The 26,001-nt window shown below is 53.5% G+C and overlaps 1 protein-coding gene across 1 annotated transcript in view; it reads right to left on the bottom strand.

Moving 5' to 3' along the window:
* Positions 1-26,001, bottom strand: part of PLEKHH1 (pleckstrin homology, MyTH4 and FERM domain containing H1) — a 49,153-nt gene that overhangs the window by 10,460 nt on the left and 12,692 nt on the right. The window contains exons 3-20 of the mRNA XM_028121429.2: positions 18,600-18,662; positions 17,596-17,745; positions 15,267-15,350; positions 13,733-13,814; positions 12,877-13,637; positions 9,626-9,704; positions 8,866-8,957; positions 7,144-7,294; positions 6,804-6,946; positions 5,775-5,885; positions 4,778-4,864; positions 4,278-4,439; positions 3,249-3,329; positions 2,702-2,884; positions 2,140-2,248; positions 1,222-1,334; positions 460-636; positions 53-150 (exon numbers count right to left, since the gene is read on the bottom strand). Coding sequence (XP_027977230.1) covers positions 53-150; positions 460-636; positions 1,222-1,334; positions 2,140-2,248; positions 2,702-2,884; positions 3,249-3,329; positions 4,278-4,439; positions 4,778-4,864; positions 5,775-5,885; positions 6,804-6,946; positions 7,144-7,294; positions 8,866-8,957; positions 9,626-9,704; positions 12,877-13,637; positions 13,733-13,814; positions 15,267-15,350; positions 17,596-17,745; positions 18,600-18,662 — 2,726 coding nt within the window. The remainder of the gene's footprint in view (positions 1-52; positions 151-459; positions 637-1,221; positions 1,335-2,139; positions 2,249-2,701; positions 2,885-3,248; positions 3,330-4,277; positions 4,440-4,777; positions 4,865-5,774; positions 5,886-6,803; positions 6,947-7,143; positions 7,295-8,865; positions 8,958-9,625; positions 9,705-12,876; positions 13,638-13,732; positions 13,815-15,266; positions 15,351-17,595; positions 17,746-18,599; positions 18,663-26,001) is intronic.

Below are 26,001 nucleotides of genomic sequence, written 5' to 3' on the forward strand. Positions count from 1 at the left end.
CCCCCGGGCCCGCTTCCCCATGCACGGGCAGCAGGAAAGGATGCTCACGCACCTGGGGTCCGCGTGGCGCTGGAGCTGCTGTTTGACGTACCAGAGGAAGTGGTGCTGAGGCAGGAAGAGTGGGGTGCACAGAGCCAGGAGCTGCCAGCACTGCGGGGGCACAGGCAGCATGGGGCGGGTGCCGGCTCTGCAGCACCTCCCTCACAGCCCTGAGCTACGGAGCCTGTAGCACTCGCCAAACCAGGGCTCCCCCCCAACCCTCTGTGGCCGCCAGGATGGCCAACCTGGTCAGGCTTCATCCATCACACGATCAGACCAGGCACAGCCGTATGGAGGCAGCCCACGGGCTACCATGCTTAGAGGGTGCCTGCCCAGCCCCCTCTGTCCACCTTCCTGCTCCCCCACCCCCGCAGCCCCTGCCCATGGCTCTGGTCGGCTGCTTGCCCCGGGGCTACTCACCTGTATGAGGGAGCACTTCTGAGGCGGGCGGCAGCTGGTCTGCTTCATGAGCTGGCAGTAGATCTCGCTCTGCAGCTCGGGGTGAACCAGGCAGACCTGCAGGGCCGTCTGGGCCAGAGACACGTGGTAGTCCACCGAGGCTGCTTCCACAGGCACGTTGATGAAGAGCTGGCAGGACTGGCCGGGCAAGGATGGTGGGTACGGGCAGACCCACAGCCCCTCGGTTAGTATCCTTGGTTGACAGTGGGCAGACCGGGCCACTGTCCCCCCAGGGCCATCCCCCCAGGGAGGCTCCGGTTCACCTTCTAAGAGGGAGCACTGCCACTGCCCGCGGCGTCTTGTGCCCGCTACTTTGGGATAGCATCCTGCCTTCTTTAAATGTGTCCATTACATAAGCAAGACATCCATTTTTTTAAAGACAATATTCAGATGGACACAAAGTAGGTCAGACTCTCTCAGGTTCAGAAGCAACCTAAACCTGGCCTTTCCTGCTGTTCACTCCAGGAGGAGGGGAGTTTCTCAAGGGGGAGTCTCACTGGCTCTTCCCCAGGAAGCCGTGAACGCCTCCCCGCCGTAACGGGCTGAGGCGAGGACCCGGGGGTGGGGGGACTCTTTCCCTTCCACTCAGATCCCTCTGTGAGCTACCCCTACCTGCACGGGTTCCACCCCGGCATCACCACGGTGGGCAAATTGCTCCGGGGAGAGCCTGGCCCACTGCGAGGGGGCACCTGTTGGTGGGCCTGCGCTCTGTTCCCGTTTTACCTTGAAGAGCTTGAGAGCCTCCGTCTGCAGGGCCTCCGAGGGCAGGGTGGTGAGGGAGGTGTACAGCCCGTCTTTGCTGTAACACAGCATGGGGTGCCTCCAGAGAGGAGAGTCTGCCCAAAGCACAGCACCGGGAGCGGAAGCAGTTACTGGTGAGGGGACTTGCCTCCCACCCCCACCCCCTGTGGATCTGTGAGGAAAACAATGACGGACTGTCCGGACACACGAGTCGTGCTGGGTTTATATCCACAGAGTGTGGGGCACGCAGCTGTACCCCTGCCTCTAGCGGGCTCACAAGCGAGGCTCACAGGAAGGTGGCTACTGCTTTGCTCGCAGGGAGGCAACAGGGGTGAGTACGTGTGCTTGTGGGTATCTGAGTGCAAGCATGTGTGTGCAGGGGCGGCCCCTCCCTGCAGGGTCGGGGCTGGATGGAGAGCGCACACCAGCCTGACGTCAATAAGTCTCGGAGGAGCAGGGAAGTGGTGTATGGCGTGTGCCATTAGTTCCTCAGGGTCCTGAGGATCAGAAGCGAAACAAAGACCTCGTAACACCCCAGGCTTGGGTTGGTCTAATCCCAATGTAGGCTTCATTCTTGAGTTAAACTCTTACTATGCACCAGCTACCTTCTTTCCTCAGCCCTTGGCCCAGCAGGCAAACCCACAGTGAGCAAAGTAAAACGTTGACCTGGGTCACTGGAAAGTCTGTTCCCAAATCAATGCCCCCAGATACAGTCTGGTCACCTCAGTATCTTCACCAGAAACAGGGGCTCTGGAGCTTGGATGGGAATGTCCTTCTTTCTATGGCTTAGACAGTTTTAAAACAGCTTCGGGGTACAGAAATGCTTTCTTTGGGTTTTTGACCAACCATTACCCAGCCACCACCCTCCAACCCACGCAGGGATGGCCACCCTTGCCTTACCTGGGTCTCCCTCCCCGTCCATGAGTTTTCCAATGAGCTGCTCATAGGTAGTGCCAACCCGAGCACTGCTGCCCCCTGCAGCCACTGTGAGGTGGTACAGCCACGTGTCCTAGAAGGGGATGGAAGCCATCGGCCGAGACTGGAGTGGGAAAAATGGAGACGAGGGCTCCAGAGAAGTTTCCTTGAAGGGGCCAAGCCCAGGGTGAGCCTAGGCTAGTCTGGTTGGCACAAGTCAAGGCCACCAGTCTCTAAGAGGAAAGACTAGCCTAGGCTAGTCTGGTTGGCACAAGTCAAGGCCACCAGTCTCTAAGAGGAAAGACTTGGGATCACGCAACATGAACCCAAGTTGCTAAGCTTGAGGCGCTATCTCATGGTCCCAGTGGAGAGACACTGGTCCCTGGGAGGGAATTCACTATAAGGAATAGTCCCAATCAGGGAATGCTAGTTGCCAAAATGTCCAGGAAGGAAAGAAACTTGAATTTGGGGAGGTTGGGAAGGAAGGAAGGGAAGATGGGAATCACAGGACCGAGCTCGGCCGTGGAGGCCCAGCCCCCTCGCTTACCTTTTCGTGCTTGGTGCCAATGAGGAGGTAGGTGGGGCTGTGCTCTGGGGGGTGGATCGCCAGGGTGCAGTGGGAGGAGAGCAACCGCCGGCTTCCTCCAGCCTCGTAGTCCTCGTCTGAGTCACAGGATCGATCTACTTCCTCTATGCGCGCGTCCCGCACAGGCAGATGGCCCAGGGGTCGCTGTGGGCAGGAGCCTTCCGTGAATGGGAGAGCCAGCAGGGAGCAGGGCAGTCTCCTCTCTCTGAACCCTCAAGCCCTGTTGGGCTGGGAATCATGGATGTGGTCGGGTCATGGAATGAGGGGGTTAACTACAGCTCCCTGGCTGAGGCTTGCCTGAAGAAGCACAGACAGACCCCACAGGTAGAATCTGTGGGCCATGCACACTGGCCATTCAGGCTACAGGGACCCAGCCAGCTCTGTACAGTTGTGGTTGCCTGAGGTGGGGTCAGTGGAAAAGCCGGGGCCTTCCATCAAGGACATGGAGCCACAGGAATGTGGTCTGGGGAAAGTAGAGTGTGGGTGCTGTCAGGAAGCCAGGAAGTACCTTGTCCTCATGACTTCGATAGTAGTAGAAGGTTCTCCCAACAAGAGCACACCAGACCAGCTTGGAATGGCCATGTTTTACCTATAAGACAGAAATTAAGACCAAGTGATTAGAACCAGGTAATCCCAGAAGTAAATCCAGGACTGCCAAAGAGAAGCCAGAGGAAGTCAGGTCTCAGAACCCCTGGTCAAACTCAGGTCCTTAGTGGAGATGCCACCCAGATGCCCTACTAACAGGACCGGCCCTTTCACATGGAGAGTCCGTGGTGTGTACCCTGTGACACCCCATCCATCCTTGCACCACACGCCATTAAAAGATTAACCAGGCCAATCGATGTCCTGTCCCAGGGAATACGGACATAGCTGTAAGGATGCTGAGGAGGGGGTGCAGGGCCATGCATGGGGGGCTAAAGCCCCCGGACAAATGTAAATCATGAGGGCACAGCAGGTGCACAAAAGGTGGAGGAGACTGACTCGAGCACAGACTGAAAACGGAGGCAGAGAGAGAGCCAAGAGCACCGAGCTGGCTCACACAAGTGGCCTTGCTTCCTCATGGCGTTCTGGCCTAGTTCATGTGCTTCCTTGTTTACTTCCATTTTCTTGAGGATAACAAGTACTTCTCTGCTCCTTATAGCCAGAAGAGTCCTAACTCAAACACCTTTAGGTGTTTGGCATGGCCTGGCATTGGACATCTTTGAGTGGCCACACCTACCTCGCCTACCTCGCGGCTTCCCACTATTCATACTGAGGCACGGTGGGCGCAGGTGGGCGTGGGCAGCAACTCCTAATAACTCCTAATAACCTCAAAATAGGTCCTTTCCCTCCTGTCCTGACAACAGCTGTGGTGCTCACAACCCTGATCTCTGTGTTCATTCACTGACACCCTGAGTGGTCAGACCGTGTTTGAGGCCCACCCGCTAGTCCCATGAGCCAAGTCCTGCAGACGGGCTGTAAGGAGCGCCGCACTCGGGCACCTGGCTCCCCGGCCTCTCGGGAGGCCTGCGTTCCTCCTCACCAGCCCCTCTCCTACCTTGGTCAGCCAGCCCTTCACAGTGGGTTTGGTGCCACCCCGCGGCGGGGCTGGAGGCCCCACAGCCTGGACCTTCAGCAGGCTCTGCAGTACTCGGATCCACTCCTCTAGCAGGCCCGGTGAGTCCGCCGTCAGGTAATAGGTTTTCTTCTCAGAGATAAGCTGTGGAGGAGGGATTGGGGGCGGGGGCGGGGAGACGGCAGGATGGCATGCCAGGGACCGGGCTCCGAGGTTGGCACAGATCCCTGAACCCACCGGGCCTTCCCTCTCCCCACCCTGGGACCCCCTCCCTTCTTTCCCTTGTTCTCTTCTCCCCGTCTCTGCTACCTTCACTCTGTCTCGCACATTCAGTCTCTTCTTCCCTCCGGGTACTCACAAATTAGGGTCACGTCCACATGTCTCTAACACATGCTCATTTTGCCCCAGCTTTGCTCCATCATAGTCCTATCCAAACCCAGCACCTCTTTGTCCAAACCACTGGCTGCTAGGAGCCCGCCCACCTGGAATGTCTGTGCACCTTCCCCTCGAACAATTTGGCAACGGGAATTCAGTTCCACTTGACCCTGAGGTTTCCGGATGACATCACTCTGTAAAGACAGGAATGGGGAGGAACATGGTAGGAGCCTTCCCAGAGCACATCATTCTCCCTCAGATCTTACTCCAGGCCACAGGCAAAGGGGAAGGTGATTCCCAAGCTTTCCTGGGCTATGGTATGGTGGGTAACTTGTTCTGGATCCTGGTTCTAGCTAAATGGAGCAACGATTAGAGACATGGGTCCGTCTGACCCAGGCCTCAAAAAGTATAGATCGAGCCTTTAAAATTGGATCAGAAGCCACCATGTTATTACTGAGCTATAAAGCCTTTAAATTCTTTCTACTCCATCCTTTACACCAAGTGTGGCAAATAAGTGGCATACACATCACCATTCCCCTTCCCAGTGTGCCCACACACCTTACTTATCAGCCAGAGCATGCCCACTCATTGAGTGATTCGGGCCCGGAATCCAGACACATGGCCTTTTTGCTTTCTTTCTACCATGAATGTTGGTTCCCCAAGGAGGTCCTGCCAAACTAGATCTCAACATCCAAGGCTCCCTAATTCCAAACTGTACAGGAAGGAGGTAGAGGAGGTGGTGGGCTCTCTGTTAGAGCAACCCAGATGATGTGAGGGCAACCTGGGAACAATTCTTTTACGGGACCAGGAATTCAAAGAAATGAACTTCTGAAGTAAGAAGGAATCACCAAGCCAACTCATCTAGAACTGCCTTTCACTGCTCTGTGCCTGATTTCACTCCAAGAACCAGTGACCAGCCTCATGGTCCCATGTGAGACTCAAAGCCCCCGGTGCCCAGCCAGGCTGCCTCTCCCCACCTGCCAGACCTCTGCCCTCTGCCCTCTGGCCGGGGGCCCCACCGACCCTTCTTCTAGCCCCTGCTGAAGAGTTCTGAGTTTGGGCTGGGGTCCTTTTGACTACTGTCCTGGGGGAGGAGGGTCTCACCGGGGACTTGTAGTACATAATCTGTCCCTGTCTCAGGACAAACCAGCGCCTCTTCCACGTCTTCACCCGGCTCCCCAGTTTTAGCAGGTAGCCTGACTTCTCCAATGACTCCTGCAGGGGTGAGAGGGTATGGCGGGGGGAGGGAGAGGAGTGGACAGAAAGGGGGAGTCACTTGGGGTTTGTAGATGTCATACAAGCCAAAATGGCCCCGTTGAGTTACTGCTTTGTCGTCAATTAAAAACAAATTCTTGAGAAGCTACTAGATGTATTTTCAGGGCACCATGCCCTGCTAAGGGTTCAGACACAATTAGCATAAAGCAAGGTGGCCCCGTCAGGGGCTGCATAAGGGAGAAGCTGGTCAGGGAGGGCGTCCCGAAGAGCCAGACTGAAATGGCCTTGGAAGAAAAAGTCAGCTTCCCTTCAAAGCCATGCCAAGGGGAGGAAAAGGCCATGGTAGGCAGCCGGAAGGGAGGGGGAGGTTTGGGGAAGAAGGGGCACATCAGCCAGGGTGGGGCAGAGGGCTGGGAAATGAGGGATGTGGGTTTGCAGCACAGCTCTGAGCCTTGGGCTTCTTATCCAGAAAATGGGGTCCTCATCCTGAGAGGATGGTGAGGACGCGTGAGACAAGGCATGAGGAGTACTGAGCACTGAGCACGGTGTGTGGTGCTCTGTAAGAACCCCAGAAATATCCGCTCTCGGCATTCCAGGGTGAGAACACATGGGAACGCGTGGGGCCGGTGGGCCACCGTGGGAAAGCCCACTGGCTACTCCCGGCTCGATGAGGAGCTCACTGGGTGCCCTCTCCTTCCTCACAGGGTCTGTGTGTACCGGACTTGGGACCTGCCCGTCCCCCAGCCCACTCCCTGGCGCCTCACACCTGTCACGGCCCCCCTGCCCCTGCCTTCACCATGCCCCAGGACCCCCCCCCACCCCCCCACCCCCACCCCCCCCCCCCCCCCCCCGTCTCAGGCTGAGGGCTCCAGGCAGGCAGCCTCTGCTGGAGGCCTGCTCGCATCCCTCCTGGCTCACCCCGCCCAGCCCCGGCCCCTCGGTGGAGTAGGAGGAGGTCCGCTGCAGTTTGTGCTCTGGCTCGGAGTAGTCGCTGTCCAGCGAGCAGGCGTCCGGGGGGATGGCGTAGTCACCTTCCGAGCTCAGCGAGGACATGGAGACGCCTGCCAAGGGAGGAGGAGTCAAGGCCTGGGTCCCAGCCCGGGAGCCGCAGGAGCCTTCCTCACCGACCCCGGGACCTCTGAGTCTGGAGCTGAGGTTCATGGGCAGAGAACAAGCAGGGGGCCCTGGATAAGCCCGCCCATGGGAGGAGGAGGTTGGACACTTGCTGCCCTGCACCCTCCTGCTCCCTCCCCTGTACCTCTCTTGATGGCCCGGGGGCTGCCCAGTCCGCTGGTCTTCCTGGACTCAGAGCAGGGGACCGAAGTTCGGAAACTCGCCTGAGAGCTGCGGTCATCATCGGACCCAGAGGATTCGTCCACAAAAGGCACGGTGCTGATCTGCGTGGCTCTCTGTAAGACAGGCGCCCTCCCCTGCTGCAGCTCACCTTGCAGAACACAGCCCTTCCCGTGGGCACTTGTACTCCTGCTCCTGGGGCCCAGGGTGTGGCCAACATGGCCTGTCGGGGCACATGGGTGCCATCACCTGCCTGGGACACTCCAGACAACCGTTCCGTCTCCACCTTACTCTCGTGTCCTCACCTCCATGCTTCTCCTTAGGCCTCCTGCCCCGCACACGCCATCCTCCCTGGTCCCCAAAGGACCTGCCCCATCCAGGCTGAGTACTCAGCTGCTGTGACCCTTCCTCCTGCCACTAGGGGGCCAGAATGCCCCGCGGGCCAAGCCCGAGACCGGCGCTTTAAACGCAGTATGCGGATAAGGAAACAGGCCATCTCAGTTGGCAAATATTTAAAAAGACTATCTCAACGTTAGTGAAAGTGTGGGGAAAAAGATACTCTGTAGCGTGATAAAGGCTTTTAGAAGGTAACTTGGCACTACCTAACAAAATTTACGATATGCCTATCATTCGCCCATAAATTTCCCCTCTAGAACTCTGTCCTCTGGAAATACACATACATGATACTTAAGTGCACAGAGATGTGTTTGCGCAATGATGTTCATCACAACACTGACTGTAGAGAAAAACAAGAGATAGGACCTAAACTGTCCACCAGTGGAGGGCGGGTTAGAGTAGTTATGGGGCATCCACACCAACGGGTACCGGATGGCCCTGTAAGAGGAAGCGGAGCTGTGCACGAAGGTGCAGCCGGGAGATCGGACTCACGGTCGTGCAAACAAGCAAGGGGTGAGAGGACATGTATGTTATGATCCTCGTTGTGTGCATGTGCGTGGGTGTGTGTGTGAGTGTGTGTCTGTGTGTGTGCGAGAGAGACAGGGACACGGACACAGACAATACCTGTCAGTACACTGGTAAATGCATCAGAGAGCCTCACAGAATAAACACCAAACCATGAATGATAGTTGCCTCTGGGGTTAGAAATTAGGGAAAAGCAATGTGAAAGAAAATTTCACTTTTGGCTTTTTGATTCTTCTATAAAAAGTTTTACAAAGTATTACTGTTTTGACCTCAAAAACTGGTAACAAAAGGAGACAAAAATATGTATGCAAACGTTATGTTGCAGTTATAGCTGATTTTTGTTAAAAAATAGAGATATGAAACTAATGTAATATTGTGTGCCAACTATACCCAAAGAAAAATACGCAGAGATATTAAGAGAGTATACATGGGAATATGTGTTTGAACATGTATGAAATACTCTGGAAGGAGTCCTCCTGGGACAGACACATAAAAAGATGGGGAAGACAGGTGAAGCAGGGGTAGGTCTAACATTTAACTTTTCACTTTGCCCATGATCATATGGATTCAAATTTTTGTAAACATACAATTTTTATAATAAAAATCTAATAAATACTAAAAGTAAAATTACATATAAATGGTAGCTGAGCTCCCTGCCCGGAGTCCTGTGTGTGCAGAAGCCTGACCCTAGAGCCCCACTTGAGCCACTACACGGACAAGGGGCCTCCTGGGTGGAACACCCCCACCTCAGACAGCAGCTTCTTACCCCCTTCAGGGCTGTGTAGACAGGCACGGTGACATTCTTGTAGACAAGGCCAGAGAAAGGCCCAGGGGACGCAAGGGCAGCAGGGCTTGAAGCTGGAGGGGGTGGGGAAGAGGGATGAGATTAACTCAGGTGCCATAACTCACTCAAGGGTCTGTGGGAGGCAGACACCTGGGCAGACCGAGGAGGAGATCCCCGCAGATAGTGTTCCCTGAAAGAGCACTCCAGGCAACAAGTGGGGTGGCTGTCCTTAGGATGGGGGCCAGGGACTTCTTCAGTCCCACTCTTGTGAAGGTGAATTACGAACCGTGAGACTCTGGAGCTCACATCACGGGGGATTCAGTGGCTGGCCAGCTGACTCAGGAGCCAGAGGGTAGGGAAGCGGTTCCTTCAGGGAGCTCATCTAAATCAAGGCACTGTGGAGCTCTCCACTGGGGAGCTCTCCCCCCCACCCCTACTGGGCACTACAGAAGAGAAGCCAGTGCAGGTGGGAGGCTGAGCTGGAGGGCCCCGCCTCTAAGGTCCCTTCCAGCTCTGTAATTGGCTACAATCCTCTTCAAGGCCACGCCCACCCTATAAATGATGAGCTAAACATGCACAGCTTCCTTTTCCCTCCTAGGTAGCCGGGCTGTGTGATTTCACTGAACCTCACCTGTTTGGGGGAGAGAACGGGGTGCTGGGTGACACTGGCCCTGGGTGTTGCTAAGAGTCTTCTCCCTGCATGCCCACCCTGTCCGGCACATGGGGCTCACTTGGGACTCACCGCAGCAGGTGGCATTAGTTCTGGGAGATGCATCCGAGAGCCTCATGCCAGCCATGGCCACAGCATAGATCCGGCTCTCCTGGAATGGAAGGTCCCAGAGGGTCAGAGTCCAGCTCAGAGCCTAGCCCAGCCCCTCCTGAGTGTGGAGGGAAAAGGATGGCTGTGGACGCAGGTCCACATCCAGCCTTGGCCAATTACTGGTAGGGTAATCCTAGGCAAGTTCCATCTGAGCCTCCTTTTCCTCAGCGCTAACGTGGGGGTCATGCTCACCTGTCAGTGAACATCTGACACCTGGAACATAATCAGCATCCAACAGATAGGCATTCCTTTGCTTGCCTCCACCCTTCCCTTGGGGCAAGGAAGTTCAAGAGGACGGGGTCAGTGACCTGTTTCTCTGAATTGTACCCATTTTAGAAGCCCTGGGTCTCAGGCTCTCACCCCTCGAAGCTGGGGTGCTGATAATGAGGAAGTGGGAGCCCCGTGGCAAGGGCACGCCCTTTTGTAAGCCTGTTGTTTGGAAACTGGGACACAGTTTTTACCTACAGTAACATGACATTCATGGTTAGGCCCAACCGGCAAAGCCTGCCTAAGCTCACCCAGGACCCTGAACCCTGCTGTAGAAGACACATGGATGGAACCCCATCCTCAACTCCTCCCTGACCCCTTGGGATTCCTGGGTCTGAAGCAGGCCCACAGGCCTAGGGAGCTTTTCTAATGGGTTTGATCAAACAACCCAGAGGCCCCGCAGGTACTTTCCCCATCTCTTTTCTCCACTCAAGGTAAAGGGGGAAAAAAGACCCCCTCAGGGGACAGGGGAGTCGCAAAAGGACTAGGGCAGGTGGGCCTGGCTGGCTGAGGGAGGCAGTGGGGCTGGGGGGTGGGGGCTGGAAGGGCTGTGGGGTGCTACTGGGGTGCCCCCCCGAGGGGAGCAGCAGCTCTGGGTACGTGGGGGAAGGAGGGCTGGGTGGGACCTCCCCTGAGCTGAGCGGAATGCTGGGAGGTAAGAGAGAGAGGAGCAGCGAGGAAGGGGGGTCCCAGGAGGGGATTACTCCTGCTAGTGCCGATCATGGAATTCACCACGGTCAGGCCTCTAACTTCACAGAGGACACGCAAGCGAGCCTGAGGGATTTAGGTAAAACAGATGTGGGAGTGTTTCACAAAAGTTATCCACTGCCCAACTCACAAGGTTGCTTTGAGGATCAACGGAAAAAGGGCTCTGTACGCTCTGAACTGGCAGATCAGTATACCTGATTCCCTCTGACTTCTCTCCATTCCCAGTCTTGATTTCCCCTCAGATGGGCCCACCTGAGAAGAGAGGGTGGACACCTATCGGAGTTTTTTTAGGAGCAAGTTGCAATGAGGATTGTGAAGAGGAGACAACTCCCCCTTAGCTGGTATGGCCGACTGCTGGGTCCCGGGCCCCAGGTGAGAGCAGGGAGGGCCTCTGGGAAGACCCAACACCCTTCACACCTTCACCCCCACGGCTCAGCCGATGTCACATAGGGAAAGTGTCGTCCGAAGCATCTTCTGTATTTATTCACTCCCTTTTCCCCTGGGTCTCTCTCCCCCTCCCCTCAACCCACACTCAACACGTACAGGCAGAAAACAAGAACTCCTCGGAGGCATCATGGTGGATGGCTCTACTTTGGCCAAATGGCAGAAGTGAGCCGCACTTGTCTCTGGTACCACCTGCTGAGGCCTCCTGTCACATCCCTCACCCGAATGCTCCCTCACTGCCCACCTCTGCCTTAGGATTCTAGAGCGTTTGTAGTTACAATGAAAGAGAAGAGGGATGGTTCTGACGGTGGTCCAGCCTGGCCTGGCCCTTCCCTCCTTGCCGACATCCTCTCCACTGCTGCCCCGCCTGCCCCTTTGCTCCTTCTCTGCCCTTCTCTGCCTTCCACCTCACCCTTGCTCTCTGGGAGGTAGCATCTCATGTGGCATTCCCATGACCCCAGAGCTTCAGGGACAGGACAGCAGCATAAGGCCTGAAGACTGGCCCGGGGAGACCTGCTAGGCCTCCCCGCCCCCCCGGCCCCGCTCCCAGGCGTGGCTGTGTCTCCAGCCATCGGGCCCCCTTACGGCCATCAGGGCTGGTCAGCAAGCACTGCTAAGGACGTGGCCCATGCGCTTGCGGCGCTGAGGCTCCCTGGGCCGCCAGCATTGCAAATGGAGCCCCTGCAAGGTGCTGCTGGAAAATGAAAGGCAGTGTCGCCCTGAAGTACGCCCCCCAAGGACCCCACTCCCTGTGCTGCCAGAAGCCGGACACTCAGACGTCTCCCACCACAGCAGCATCCGGGGATCTGAACACGAGGAAGAAGGGACATCTGCTCTCTGATGTCCCCCAAGAGGCAGTGCAGCCAGAAGGTTAGAGCTGGGTCTGGAGGCAGCGAGGCCCACCTCGAAAGCCCGGCCCCTCACGAGCTGCTCCATGAGTGCTGGCAAGGACGCAAGTCTGTGGGGACAGCACCTCTCGGCTCGCACAGACGCGGGGTCCTGCGCTCATGCTGGGCCCTGAGCTACACGTTCCACACCCCGAATCTCATCTCAGCCTCCACACTGACCTGTGCAGCCTTATCCAGGCCCACCCACCCCCCATTATCACAGAAAATGCCAAAAAGACAAAAGCGGAATGAAAAGACTAAAGAATGACCTCGCGTAGCCATCACCGGGCTCTGCAAAGACTGACGCACGGCTGGTCTTGTTTCCTCGGTGTCCCCACCCAGACCCCTGATTCTGAGGCAGTGCCACCGGCCATCACATCCTTCATCCAGTATTACAATAAGGATGTGAAAGCTTGCAGGTAACGACAGCCAGCCCTTTCTGATTCTGTGAACCACGGCTGCAGGCACTCCCTGCCTGCTCGCTCGCTCCATCCTCGCAACGACCCGATCACATACTGTCATCCCTACGTCACGGATGGGGAACCGGGGCTCACAGGTGGAGTAACATGCTCAGGGTCACACAATTAGCAGTTCGACCCCAGTGGTTTGATTCGGAGACCTGGGCTCCATACCAGCGCACTGCACCACCTCAGAGTCCAGAAGATTAGATGAGAAAATGTGCACCAAGCGCCCAGCTTGGTAGGTGGCGCATGCTCACGAAAGGAGAGCCAGCCACCGCGCAATCACTCCAAGTCCCGGCTAGTCGGCCACGCGGCCCAGAGCCTCCTGGCGCGCTCCGCGTGAGTCTGCGCTCCCTGAGCCGCTCTGCCCCCTGCCCCCTCGCCCAGCAAACAAAGTGCCTCTTACCCAGGATGGAAACCGGTGCAGGGGGGGTGTGGGGGGTTTGCTGCCCAAATCCACTTCCTCCAGCTCAGCTCTGGGGGCCTTCGGGCTCTCTCTCTCCTCCTTCTTCCCCGCTGGGGCTGGCTCCTCCATCTCCACGTTCTCTGCTTCCTCCTGGAGCTCGGCTCGGGCCTTGGTCTCAGGAAGGCTGAAGGGGTGGAGGGCTGAGAGGGTCCCAATCTCGATGCTCACCACGTGGTTGAAGTGCCCAGGGCCCACCTGGGGCTGGCTGTGGTGCCGCTTGACAAACTGGATGCTGTCCTGGGGGTTGCTGGAGACCCGCACCTTTGGTAGTGTGAGGCTGCAGCCCGGGCTACCTTCCCTGGCAGAGTTCTTTGTCCCAGGGAGTGTCCCTCCCTGAGCAGTGACCAGGCCCTCCCCCCAGGAAGCCGAACCATGTCTGTGGGTGCGAGGCTTCATGCACAGCCGGCGGGGAGAGCCCTCCCTTCCCAGATGAGGTGGAAGGGTCTTGGCCTCTGCTATTTCCCCAGGATGGACCACGATGGAACTAGAATCCTCCAGGGAAATTCCTGCTTTAGGACCAGAGTCTTTGCTCTGCAGAGCACCTGGGGAAGGTGCAGGCAGAGAGGCCTTCAGGGCACCCTGGGCCTGGGGACCACTGTCCTGCCCTACTGGCTGTGCCCCTGGCCCTGAAGGGGCAGAATCTTGCTCTGGGGTTTCCTGGGCGGCCACCAGCAGCTTCCCCGAAGGTGCCATCTGAAGAGCTGTGGTTGGGGGGAAGAACAGGCATAGTGAGAGTCCCCTCAATTCAGCGCACACCCTGACACACGTGCGCGCGCGCACAGCCTGTCCTGCTTACCTTCTAGAGCATCTTGGAGGGCTCCCACCTGCTCCACCAGGTGCTGATTACTGCTCTTCAGGTGCTGATTCTCCATCTCAAGCTGGGCAAAAAGGAAAATAAAGATTTAGAATACTTAGCCGACAGGTTCAGGCATATAATTCAAAACAAGATTAAAATCCTTTTTAAAGAGCAAATCTTTGAAAAAGAACACTTGGTGCCCCGGCAATCCAGGGCTGACCCTCCCAGGGAGCCCTGACCTACCCCCTTTCCTTTGTGCTAACCAGTTTCGGTTGGGATAGAATTCCATTTGGCAGCCCTGGCACCTTCTTTTCTAAAATACCATTTTTTTTTAACTGTGAACTAGAATTCATACCCAGGAAACTGCATACCACATCAACGAAGAGCTTGGCAAATGACTCTGAAGTGAACGCTCATGTGACCACCACCCAGGTCAAGAAATAGGAATTTGCCGGCACTGCCGACAACCCCGGGCTCGCCCTTTCCCAGTCACATGCTTCTCCCTCCCCCAGAAGGCAACCACTCTTCTAAGTGTACCAGACTCACTTCCTTGCTTTCCGGGTTTTATCATCCAGGCATGCATCCCTGCACACAGTGGCTCAGTTGTACCCATTTTGGTATCAATGGAATTATACAGTACGTACTTCTGGGTCTGGCTTCTTTAACTCAACACACTGTCTACGACACCCTTGTGCATGGTTGCAGTATTTTCTTCTGAAGGAAATCCAACCCACTTTTTTGAGCACCTTTCAGCAAATATGGAGACAAACCAGGTATGAGCTCTGCACCCCAAGAGCTCATAGTCTAGTAGGTGACAGGAGACGGGGAGGCAAAAAGAGCCAATACCCCGTGCAGGCGTGAACCACTTGTGTCGGGATAGAGGAAAAGAAGTTGATGTTTGTTCTTTTCCAAACTTCAATTCCCTCCCCTTTTGTTTAGAAAGAGGTTGCTTTTTGTTTCTTGTTGCTAATAGCACGGCAGCTTCTAGCCCCAAGCTTTCCTAAGTGAGGCCGTAAAACTAGACGGGGAAACAGGACGGCAGCTCTCGGAGGCCAGGGGACGGGAGATCGGGGACTTAGTGAGTCCTGGGCACAGAGCTGCTGTCTGCGGTGACGAAAGTTTTGGAAACAGTGGTGGTGGCTGCACGACATTGTGAATGTACTTAATGCCACTGAACTGTACAGTAAAAATGGGGAAAAAACACATGTATTTGACCACCACCACGGAGACCAGTTGAGAAGAACACAGAAGACAAAGGGCGAGTGCAGAGGGTGGGTGCAGGGTGTGTGTTCTCTCGGGGGAGACTGACGGGGCGCCTCCCCGAACACAAAGCTGATCAGGGACTCTCGGGCGACAGGAGGAAGGGAAAAGTGAAGCGACGAGGCTCATTGTTGAAGCTGAGTGAAGGACAGATGGTTAACACAAGGAAGGTCAGTCAAGGCCCCGCAGACAGGAGGAAGGAAAATGCTGGGGGACAGAGGGTCGCCCCCTCGCATGTCCACTCCAGGCTTCCTGAGATGAGTTTTCCACTCACCTCCGCTAACTTCAGGGTCACCCATTCTTTGATCTTTGCAGCTTTTTCCTGGACAACTTTTGCTTCTTCAGCTCTCATCTGCTTCTGCAAGAAAGGGAGGGCTTAGTTCATCAGAGTGGTCACCAGTGGAGTGAATGACTGGAGGCGGAAAACCCTGAGAAGGAATATCAAGCAACTGGGAGGGGGGTGGGTAGAAAAAAAGAAACTCACTTATGAATTTAAAAAAATATTCTTAAAGTGGGAAAAGCCTTCCTCAGCATGATACATACCCCCAAGCCATGAAGAAAAAGACTAATGAATCTATACCATCACTAGATACTACTCTATGACAAACAAAAGTTCTCCTAAAATCAAAAGACCAACTGGGGGATGATTTACAACACAGAGGACTTACATAAAGACGGCTAATTTGAAATGAACAAACCAATAAATACATGCAAAAAGAACATGAACAGGAAGTCAACAGAAAGAGAAATAAAGGGAAAGAAACCCATGAAAAGCTGTTCAACCTAATTGTAATTTTAAAAATGCGCATAAAAGTCAGACATCGTTTCCTCTATCAGACTAACACAATTTAAAAGTTTGATATTATCCCAAATTGTCAAGGCTGTTGACAACAACCCCTCTTCTAGAAACTGGCAAAGCCTTTTGGGGCAGCAATTTGGTAATATCTGTCAACGTTTTAGATGTATATACCACTGACCTGACAAACCCACTAGTTAGGAATCATTAGTTGCAACATTATTTGATTAAGCCAAAAACGCACAACTGGACATAACCTAAGTGTCCACAAATCAGGGCTAGGCTAAATAAAAAAAATGTAAGTGGAATGCTGTCCTTTGATACACAAGAAATGTTCACAGGGAATACTGGAAGGACCTTAAGGACAACCAGCTGAAGGGGTTTGCAAACTGGCCACCATCCAGGCTCCTACCTGGTTCCTCTCCCCCACCCCACCTCTTTTTATAAATAAAGCTGTACTGGACCACAGCCAGGCATTTACTCATGTATCATCTAGGGCTACTTTCCTGATGCAGCGGCAGAGCTGAAGAGTTGCGACAGAGGCCACACGGCCCGCAGAGCCGAAAGTATGTACTCTCTGGCCCTTTACCGAACAAGTCTGCCAACCCCTGACCTCGTCTGATACGTCTGTCTGTGGATGCAGAAACGGAGGCCCAGAGGGTGACGTGACTTGCCTCTGTCAGGGTGGGGAGCACAGGTGCAACTAAAGCCAGGTCTACTGACTTGCAGAACAGCATTCTTTCCATGCTGACCTTTTATTATTGGAAAACGATTTTTTTCTGATCTAAGCTTTAGCAGGAATCATTTTGCCCATGAATCTCCAGATGCGGCCACTTCCGTGAACCCCTGAAAAAAGGAGGTAAAGGTATCTCCAAAGTCAATGAATAACTGATGAGAGATATCACGGGAGGACATCGTATTTTCCCATGATGTTTCAGAAACACAGGCTGGGTGCCCCAGAGCATGCCAAGGCACATCGCACGATGGGTATGTTCAGAGAATGCCAATGGATGATTCCAAGTTTGCCCATGATGGTGGGGAAATACTCCTAGGGCCAGCTGTCGCCTCAGGGCGAATTTGCGTGCAGAAAATGAAAAGTCATCTGGCCACACTGTGAGGTGGTTTATGGGAAATGATGGTGCTCGGGCGCCAGGGGATAAGTGGGGAGGTGAGGCCGAGGGCAGAGGGAAGGGACAGCATCGGGGTGAAGTTAATGGGATTGTAAAGGGGAGGAGGCCGGGCACAGGGAACTGGCAAAGTGATGTTTCAGATGCCCTCTACGGAGCAAAGGGGCTAACAAAGCTGGAACGCTGGGTACGGCCTCTCCTGGGCACCCACGTGTCTGCCTACTCGCGTTCACTGAGAAACTCTGGCCAACCAGCTGACCGAGGCTCACGGTCCAGCTCCATGCCGCTCCAATACTACGCTGGCAGGGCCCAAGGCCAGGGTGGAGGAGGTCAGGCTCTCCTGACCAAACACCAACCTCATGTCTGATACTATACATAGACTACCTGAGTTCACTCTCTGGACAGCCCCAGGGTGTATTATGACCCTTACCTTACAGCTGTGTAAATGAGAATCCGTGACTCACTTGCCCACAGTCAGAGAACAGCAGGTGCTCATGGGGGGGAGGGGATTCAAACGCAGATCAGTCTGCCTCCCCGGTCCTCTTCCCACTACATCCCCTGCCTGGCTCCTAACATACCTTCTAACAGTTAAATCTCCATGTGAAAGAACAGTTGCAGGCTCAAGCAGAGGGCTCTGTTCAGTCGCAGGGGGCAATGGTGCTGAGCATGTCAGCCCTTACCTGCTTCTCCAGCTGTGCCTGCAGCTGGCCGATGAGCTCATCTTTGCCCTGCATGGCTTTCAGCAGTTCTCGGTACTTCCGGGGCAGGCTGCATGCTGAGTCCACATTCTTCAGATTGGACAGTTTCACCTTCTCCTCCATCACACCCACCTTAAAAGTACCATCACCACACAGAGTTGGCACGTGTGTGTGAAATGGCCACTAACCTGCCCTGGGACCCTTCCTGATGCCCCAGCCCACGATTCCCAGGCAGAGCCCTCACCCAGAACAGGTGGAGTCAATTAATTCCATGACCATCTATCAAGCCTCATCTGGGCAAACTAAGGACTTGACAAGGAAGAAACGGTCGGGTACTAGGCCATCTCACTCTGGGGGCCCCAACAGGGCAAGCTGGGCAGGACAAACAGCCCGGAGGGAAACTGCTTCAACCTCGCTGTGGCAGAGATATCTGCTGCTCACTGAATGTCCCCATGCTTCTCGCTCTGCCCCAGTCCCCTCGTAGCTAGATGGCCATGGACTTCACTCCAGTCAATGGGTCCGAGTGGAGGGCCTCATCATTTCTGGGCTGAGGTATTTAAGAGCTCTCTCCCTGCCATGGCAACCAAGGAGGCTGCCTGTTCCAGAGGGTCCAGGCAGAAGATGGAGAGCTCCATTGTGGGAAGCAGAATCCCCAGCTAACCCTCAATGGAGAGGCACCACGACTGAGAACTGAATGGGATAAGCTGCTGAGACCTGTTACCTTAGCATAACTTGGCCTATTTGGACTAATCCAGCCACCTGCTCACGCACTAACCCTTCCCCAAAGAACCCTTTGTGCCCAAAGAGAGCTCCGTGCACCTGAACTAATTTGTTCAGAAGAACTGACACGTGACTGCTGGTTTTCCACGTCCCCATGAGAAGCTGATGAGGGTGATGAGTACGTCTGTGTATGTCCCTGGGAAGGATCAGGGAAGGCCAACAGCTGTTTCTGCTGCACAGTGCCGCCCATCCCCTGCCCCGGTTACCTGGGTCTCCGCGTTCTCGGCCCTCTGCTCTGCCTCCAGCAGCCTCTGCTCCAGCTCCTGCATCTGCTCAACCAGAGAGAAAGGACAAATGTAGGTGGCATGCCCCTACTACGACCATGGCCTCAGGGCAACGTGAGCAAATTGTGCAGGCGCTACACACAGGCCAGCCTAAACTGCTCGACTCAAAGTGGCTCAAGGGTGTCAGGGCAAAGATTTTCATGGCAACTCTCCCTCATCCCATTTAGGGGGCAGGTGAGCCTAGAGCTGCTGTCCTCTCTCCCATGCATGGGGTACCTAGGCAGGTAGCAGGGACGTTCTTCATGAGTCAATGCTGCCCTCAGCCCTCAGCCTCCTCAGCACCGGGTCACAGGCAGGGCCCTGCCACTGCTCGCCACGTGCCTGGCATGAAACACACTCCCACGTGAGCCGCCATGTCAGCAGTAAGAGAATGTTCCTTCACACCCAAGGACAGCTCACTGGCTGGGGACAAATATTTATCCCTTATCACAGACATCTCTGACTCTAAATGGCATTAACAGGCATCACCTTATTTGATTTCTTTAATTTTAAACAGAGAGGTTCAGCACACATTTTTAAAAATTCTGTCTTGCTACCAGTAGAGATGTGTCATTCAGGCCTGAGGAGCTCGGCAATTCTGGAATTTTATGCCAACTGGCCAAGCAAAGGGACCAATGTTCTTACACACAGAGGCTCATCAGGGACCAGCTCTAAGCTGAAGGCTAAGGGGATGCTCACGAGCCCACACGACACTTCTGCAGCTTCACAAGGTCCCGGTGAGGAGTGCAGGCTGGATTGCAGCTCCCATCCTCCCCTGGTCAGGGCCCCGTGCACATCATCACACCGAGGCTCTGCGGAAGCAGTCACACATCCAACTCTCCTGTCAGGAGCCACCTGCTTCCATGTGCTATGGCCCAGGCACTCACCTGCTTCCCTCCCCACCCTGCCTTGCCCCAAGGCAACATGTATGCATTAAACATACACTAGAGGCATACTAGCCTAGCCTCGTCCTCCGTGAGGCTGGACGGGTCTCACCTTCCCAGCTCCAGTCTGGCCTCGCCCACCTCATCCCTGCAGATCTGGCCTTTTCTCCAGCTACTCAACCTTCTCTCTTTGGCCTGGACCCTGGCTTGATACTTACCAGGGAACTGAGCAATGAATCCCTTCTCTTTCCCAATCTCTCATCTGCTCAACTGCAATTCTGCCTCCCCTTCTTGATTCGAGGATGCAGGAGAAAGAGCGCCCCAGCCCGGTGCTGGGTTGTGAAAGGAGGGTTCCCCAGGAAGAGTTCATGTTCAAGAACCTGGGGCAGCCTTTCCTCACCCACGTTTTTCCTTCTTCTTGGGGCTGGGGAGATGCAGATGCTTTCAGCACACATTCCCTACGAAAGGATCTGAGGATCCCAAGTAAAACTCAAGATTTACAGCCATGGGACAGAAAGGCCCGTGGGGCTCCCAGTGTACAGGACCACTGCTGAGGGACATTCATGTGCTCAGGCCAAGGGTGCCTGCAGCTCTTCTTTCCTTCCTCTCCCGGGTTTCATTATCATGATCGAACCTCTCGACTCAAGCCTGCCGAGGGTGGTTTGGTGCCAGCCGGACACAGGCATCAGTTAAAGCCAGATGGCCTTCCCCAAATCAAACCATCCTGGAGCCTGTGTTACAGGAATCCCCTGACCTTCAAACAGCTACAGGGAAGAGGCAGCATAGCATAGCTGATATTACGGTTATAGGGGTAGCTGCCCAGAACAACAAGAATTCTACTTAGTTGGGGGGGGGTGTAGGATGACACATAGCGGTGGCCCTCAGTGGCCAGGTTAGTACTATATAACACATCCCTCTTAGGCACCAGACCTGACTGGGCCAATCAGGTTCTCTGTCCCCAGGAATCTGACATCTGGGATCGAGACCAGAGACAAGAACCAGGGGGCTGCATGGGAGATCATGCATAAACTTCACCAAGTCATGGTTGTTAGGTCATTCTTCCAGTTCCATGAGTTGGCCCAGGATCCTCCAAATTAATTCCATTTGCTTAAGCTAGCCAGAGTTGAAGTTTTGGCCCACCTTAGAAACATCTCTAATACAGTTGCTGGGAGCATTTACATTTTTTTAATAAGATGTATTTATTTGAGAGAAAGAGAGAGGGATCACGAGCAGGGCAGAGAGAGAGAGAAGCTCAAACACACCCCTCGCTCAGCGCAGAGCCCAGCGTGGGGCTTCGTCTCCCGACCCTGACAACATGACCTTAGCCGAAACCAAGAGTTGTGTGCTTAACCAACGGCACCACCCAGGCGCCCCGGAAGCATTTAATTTTTTAAAGAATACAATGGGGGGACCTGGCTGGTTCAGTCGGGATAGCATCTGACTCTTGATCGTGGGATCATGAGTTTTGAGGCCCATGCTGGGTATAGAGTTTACTTAAAAAAATAAAATAAAATAAATAAAAATACAATGAAATATTGAATAGGGAGGCTTTGGATTCCTGACAGGTTTCCCTAGATTATCCTTCAGCTGGGCCATTCAGATCCAACATCTGCTCTGTAGCTCAGAAGACATGGGATTTCCATAGGAAATGATCACTCATATTCATAACCTTCTATAACAACTGTCTGATATTTTCAAACTCCTTTGATAGAGAAACTTGTCTTCCTATTTTATGGATGGAGAAACCAGAGTGAAGAAGAGAATTGTATTTGAGTCTTACCGCCCAGCTGGGCATTTCTACTTGGGTCAAGAGCAGTCAATGACATTGCTCAGGGCCGGAAATCACTCTGTTATTGACAACACAGTGAGCATTTTTTCTCCTTGAGATTTTACTACTAGACATCCCTTTAAAGTACCCTATCCAACAATGTCCACAATAGTCAAACTATGGAAAGAGCCCAGATGTCATTGACAGATGAATGGATAAAGAAGGTGTGGTGTACACACACACACACACACACACACACACACACACACACACACAGGAATATTCTGCAGCCATCAAAAAATGAAATCTTGCCGTTTGCAATGACATGGATGGAACTACATGGTATTATGCTACGTGAAATAAGTCAATCAGAGAAAGACAATTATCATATGATCTCAGTCATATGTGGAATTTAAGAAACAAGGCAGAGGATCATAGGGGAAGAGAGGAAAAAATAAAACAAGATGAAATCAGAAAGGGAGACAAACCATAAGAGACTCTTAATCTCAGGAAACAAACTGAGGGTTGCTGGAGGGGAGCGGGGTAGAGGGATGGGGTAACTGGGTGATGGACACCGGGGAGGGTATATGTTGTAATGAGCACTGGGTATGATATAAGACTGATGAATCACAGACCTGTACCTCTGAAACTAATAATACATTATATGCTAATTTAAAAAAATAATAAAGTACGCTATCACTAAAGCAAATGGAACAGAAGGCACCTTCCAGAGCCTGGGGTCTCCTCCCAGCCTGGGCTGGCAGCCGCTGGGTCCCCGTATTGCTGCCGACTCTCTAGCTGTTCTTACCTGCCCGGCAGGGACACTCAAAACTCAAAGCATTTTGTATTCACCTTTATGCTGGAGTATTTGTTTTTCCTCTAAAACTAATTTCTGAACACTGAAAACATTTCAAACATCTGGAACGTTTTTGCGAAGAGTCTAATGACCATCCACGTATCCATCACTACTGTCCAACATTTACCAACGTCCTGCCATCCTTGTTTGAAAAGAGTATTTTTAACACCATCTTCCCCTCTGTTTTCACGAACGTGCATTTTCTCCACTGCCCTGGAGTACTCCAGGTGTGTCTGCGCTGGAATGTCATTTTTAGAGTTTTCGAACTTCATTTAATGTCAGGATCAATACTTTTCACGATGGCAGACTGTCCTTTACACTTGCATACGGGGCCACCCCTCATCTGGGTTCTATTTCTCCTCTCAGCGGGTTCCCTAGGGCCGTGTCCTCAGCTGTCCTTTTAGTACGTGGGCCTGGGGTGATGCACCAGCCAAGGAGGTGTTGGGTTCAGGCAGGTGGCTCTGAGGCGGATCCACTCTCACCAGCTGTGACCGGCACACGAGACTCATAAATCAGGGGCCCTGGCACTGGCCACAAGCGACCTGACGACGTGCGCTTGGCGCCAACCTAATGCTTAATCCCCGCGTGCACAGCTCCTTGTTATGCTCACCACGCTGTGAAATGGCAGCCCCAGGGCAGCAGCTGCAGTGGGCCCTCCCGTGCGCTCCCGGCACAGTCCCACGAGCGGAGCGGTGGCCTGAGCCGAGGGCTGCAACTGCTGGGGCTCAGCCGTCCTTGGAAAAGGGGGCTCCACATTCCTACCACTGCTCTGGTACAGGGAAGCACTAAGGCTTGAACCTGACTGGCTCTGCCACTGTGTGGCCTTCGGTAGGTTCCTTAACTGCTGTGCCTCAGTGTCCTCACCAGGAAAAGAAGATAATGGGTCTCCACCGCCTAGGGCTGCCGGGAAGATTCACACGAGGTGCCTTGCGTAGAGCTCAGGTACACAACACGGCTCTTATGGAGAAGCTGACAGTAAGTTCCTTGTTGGTTTTCACAGAGATGACACGGAGGACCAGGGAGACCAGTTTCCCTTGGACATTCTGGTGTTCCCGTTGTCCCACAATAATTACCAACTGAGCCTTCTTTTCTCCCTCCGGAGTGTCCTGGGTTAGATGATAAATTATATGGCTGTCCCACTTATGATCCACCTAGAGCAAGAATGGCTTCAAGCCTGAGGCTGCCAACTCTCGCCTACAGAGCGTCTTGTATGACCCACCGTGTTGGGGGCATTTAGCCGACACAGACAGAACTAAACGAGGCCACTGGCTGTGTGTCTGGCACTGGCTTAAGCACTTGACACATGTCGACTCATTTAATCTTCATCCCAATGGGAAGGAGCACGTACTACTATTAGTGCTGCTGTGTAGGTCAGGAAACTGATGCGCAGGGGTTGGGTCACGTCGCTAACAGGCCCCTTGGCTAAGAGGCAGAGCCAGGTTCCCACTCAGGAGGGCTGGCTCCAGAGTCTACTGCGCTGTTAGCCACTGCGCCTCTCACATCCAAATCTCACGTGTCACGTAAAAACTGAGATTCCACACACAATCCCTGGTTTCCAGCTTCCCTTGAAAACTCAGAAGATCTGGACATGCTAGGGTTCCACTTTCTCACGGCAATAACTGGCTTCCTCCCCTAGCTCCAGCACGTTCCCTTGAATCCTTTCCAGAACCCACCTGTCTCACTTATGTAAGTTACCTGCAAGCGTCTGAGTAGCAACCCCCAGTTTTAGCTATTACATGGTTCTAACTCCGTTCTTAAAGACGGTGGCTTTTGACTTTTTCCTTGTTTACTAGATCTTTTGTTTAAATTCAAATCCTATGTTTAGTCCCAAATATTTAAAATACAACAGCACCGTGGGGCTGCCCTGGTGCCTGACTACAGAAAAGGCAGGAGAGAAAGGGCTCCGAGTCTTCTCTGTGGGTTCCCCTGCTCCTCTGGGGCACACTGGGCTTAAGATATCCACTAGAAGGACAGCTGAATGAGGCTGAGGCAAGGCCCTGGACAGAGTTTGTGCCTGTAGATCTCACTGTCAGGGGTGTAAGGCCCCACATGGAGCTTACTCAAGGCAGATTCCTGGGCCTTGCCCACAGAGGGTTTTAATTAGCAAGCCTGAGGCACGGACCCACGAATGTGCTTGGAAAGAAAAATCTCAGGTGATCCTGATGTGGGAGGCCCACAGACCACTCTCTGAAAAACACTAGCCTGGCCACAGGATGCAAAGCAGAGCAAAGCCTCTGGGATACATTGTGGGGCCAAGCCCGTATCAGCACAGAGCTCCTCGAATGGCTTCACAGGGTTACAGAGCTCTATCAATACTAAGGTTCCAGAAAAATACTACAGTGGACCCTATTAAAAATAGGTAGCTAGGAGTATAAAAAGCCTCTCCCTCTCCCTCCCTCTACACATACACACAGAGGATCATACATAGTGAATAAAAGTTCTAGAAGGTATCTGCTCCCAAAGCAAACTGTATCTGTCAGCCAAGGCCAATTCTGTGATGACTGTATGCAGACTTCAACATATTTCCAACTAGTCCTGACAGCCCTTGTAGTCTCCTTTCCCAGTACCAGGCCTTTTTGTAAATTCTGAGGTATGTAAGGATATGTTTTTCTGGCCTCTGTGTTCTATCCATATGCTGAGAAGCTGATGCCTACAGAGAACCACCGCCTCTGTACACTCCATGGTCTGAGGGGGGAGGAGCGACAGTCATTGTTCTTTTGTTTAAGGGGCCTGAACTGAACCATTTATGTGTTCAAAAAAAAAAAAAAAGTCTTGAACTACACATTTTTGGTATATAAATGTAAAACTGAGTTATTGCATTTCAAAATCTTGCCTCGTAGAACTAGTAAGAAATTTCCAGAAAAGAGGAAATGCACACAGTCCTACTGGAATGGGTCTTGGGAAAAAGCTGCTTCGGTGAAAAATATTCAAGCTAAAAAATGAGGGATGTTTCATTACATTACTTCTTCTTTTCAATAAATCCACTCAAATCCCTTTTGGAAGCAGATAGAGAGTAAATAAATAAAATTAGTTCTAATACTGATGCCATGTATTCATCATGGTCATTCCTACTGTGGAGAGCTCATCTGCGGACAGTTACTACACTCCCACTTTCCTGATGGGATAACTGAAGCACAAGTTTAGCAAGAATGAAAAAAAATCCAAGGGACTTTCATACCATCTATAGAGCCTCCTAGAACAGTATCAAGTTTTGAATTGATCTGAACAGCCTTTGTGACTTCTTCAGCACAGCAAGGAAGAGAGCCGGCTGGGGGTGGGGGTGGGGGTTGGGGGGGGGGGACGGCTCCCAGGAAGCAGAGCAAGATGTGAACTCTACGGCATCAGCCATTCCCTCGACTCCTGTCCTGGACAGAAAGTGCACCCACAATTCACCTGGCTCCACAGTCTGGGTGTCCATGGCAACGGCACACCAGGCCTGGTGAGGTGAACCAGCAGAAAAAGGTCTAATACTGTTTCCTCTCCCCACCCCTCCCTCCCCTTAGGCAAGGGATTATGTGGTAACCTTGACATCTTTTCTTTTAGAAAAATCTGCTTTTTAGCACAGATCATTCCGTGCCTAGAATGGCAGTTCTGCAAGAGGGAGGTGGATAGGAGCAGGCTGTCGGGTGCGGAAGGAGGAAGGGCATGTTTCCAAGCCTTCGAAGCCCATGGGTAGTATCTGATCCCAGGAAGGGCCGTTCCCCTGGGAAGCACCCAGGCTTGGACGGCCCTGCAACACAGCCAGCAGTGAGTGAGTGGCCATCAGTCATCTGGATGGTGCAATCCGCATGGGCCAGCGGCCGAGCGACAGGGCTGCTCAGAGGGACCCAGCTGACC

Source organism: Eumetopias jubatus, unplaced genomic scaffold (assembly GCF_037043125.1).
Source record: "Eumetopias jubatus isolate StellerSeaLion01/CBP00866 unplaced genomic scaffold, mEumJub1_p1.0 scaffold_7, whole genome shotgun sequence".
Lineage (NCBI taxonomy): Eukaryota > Metazoa > Chordata > Mammalia > Carnivora > Otariidae > Eumetopias > Eumetopias jubatus.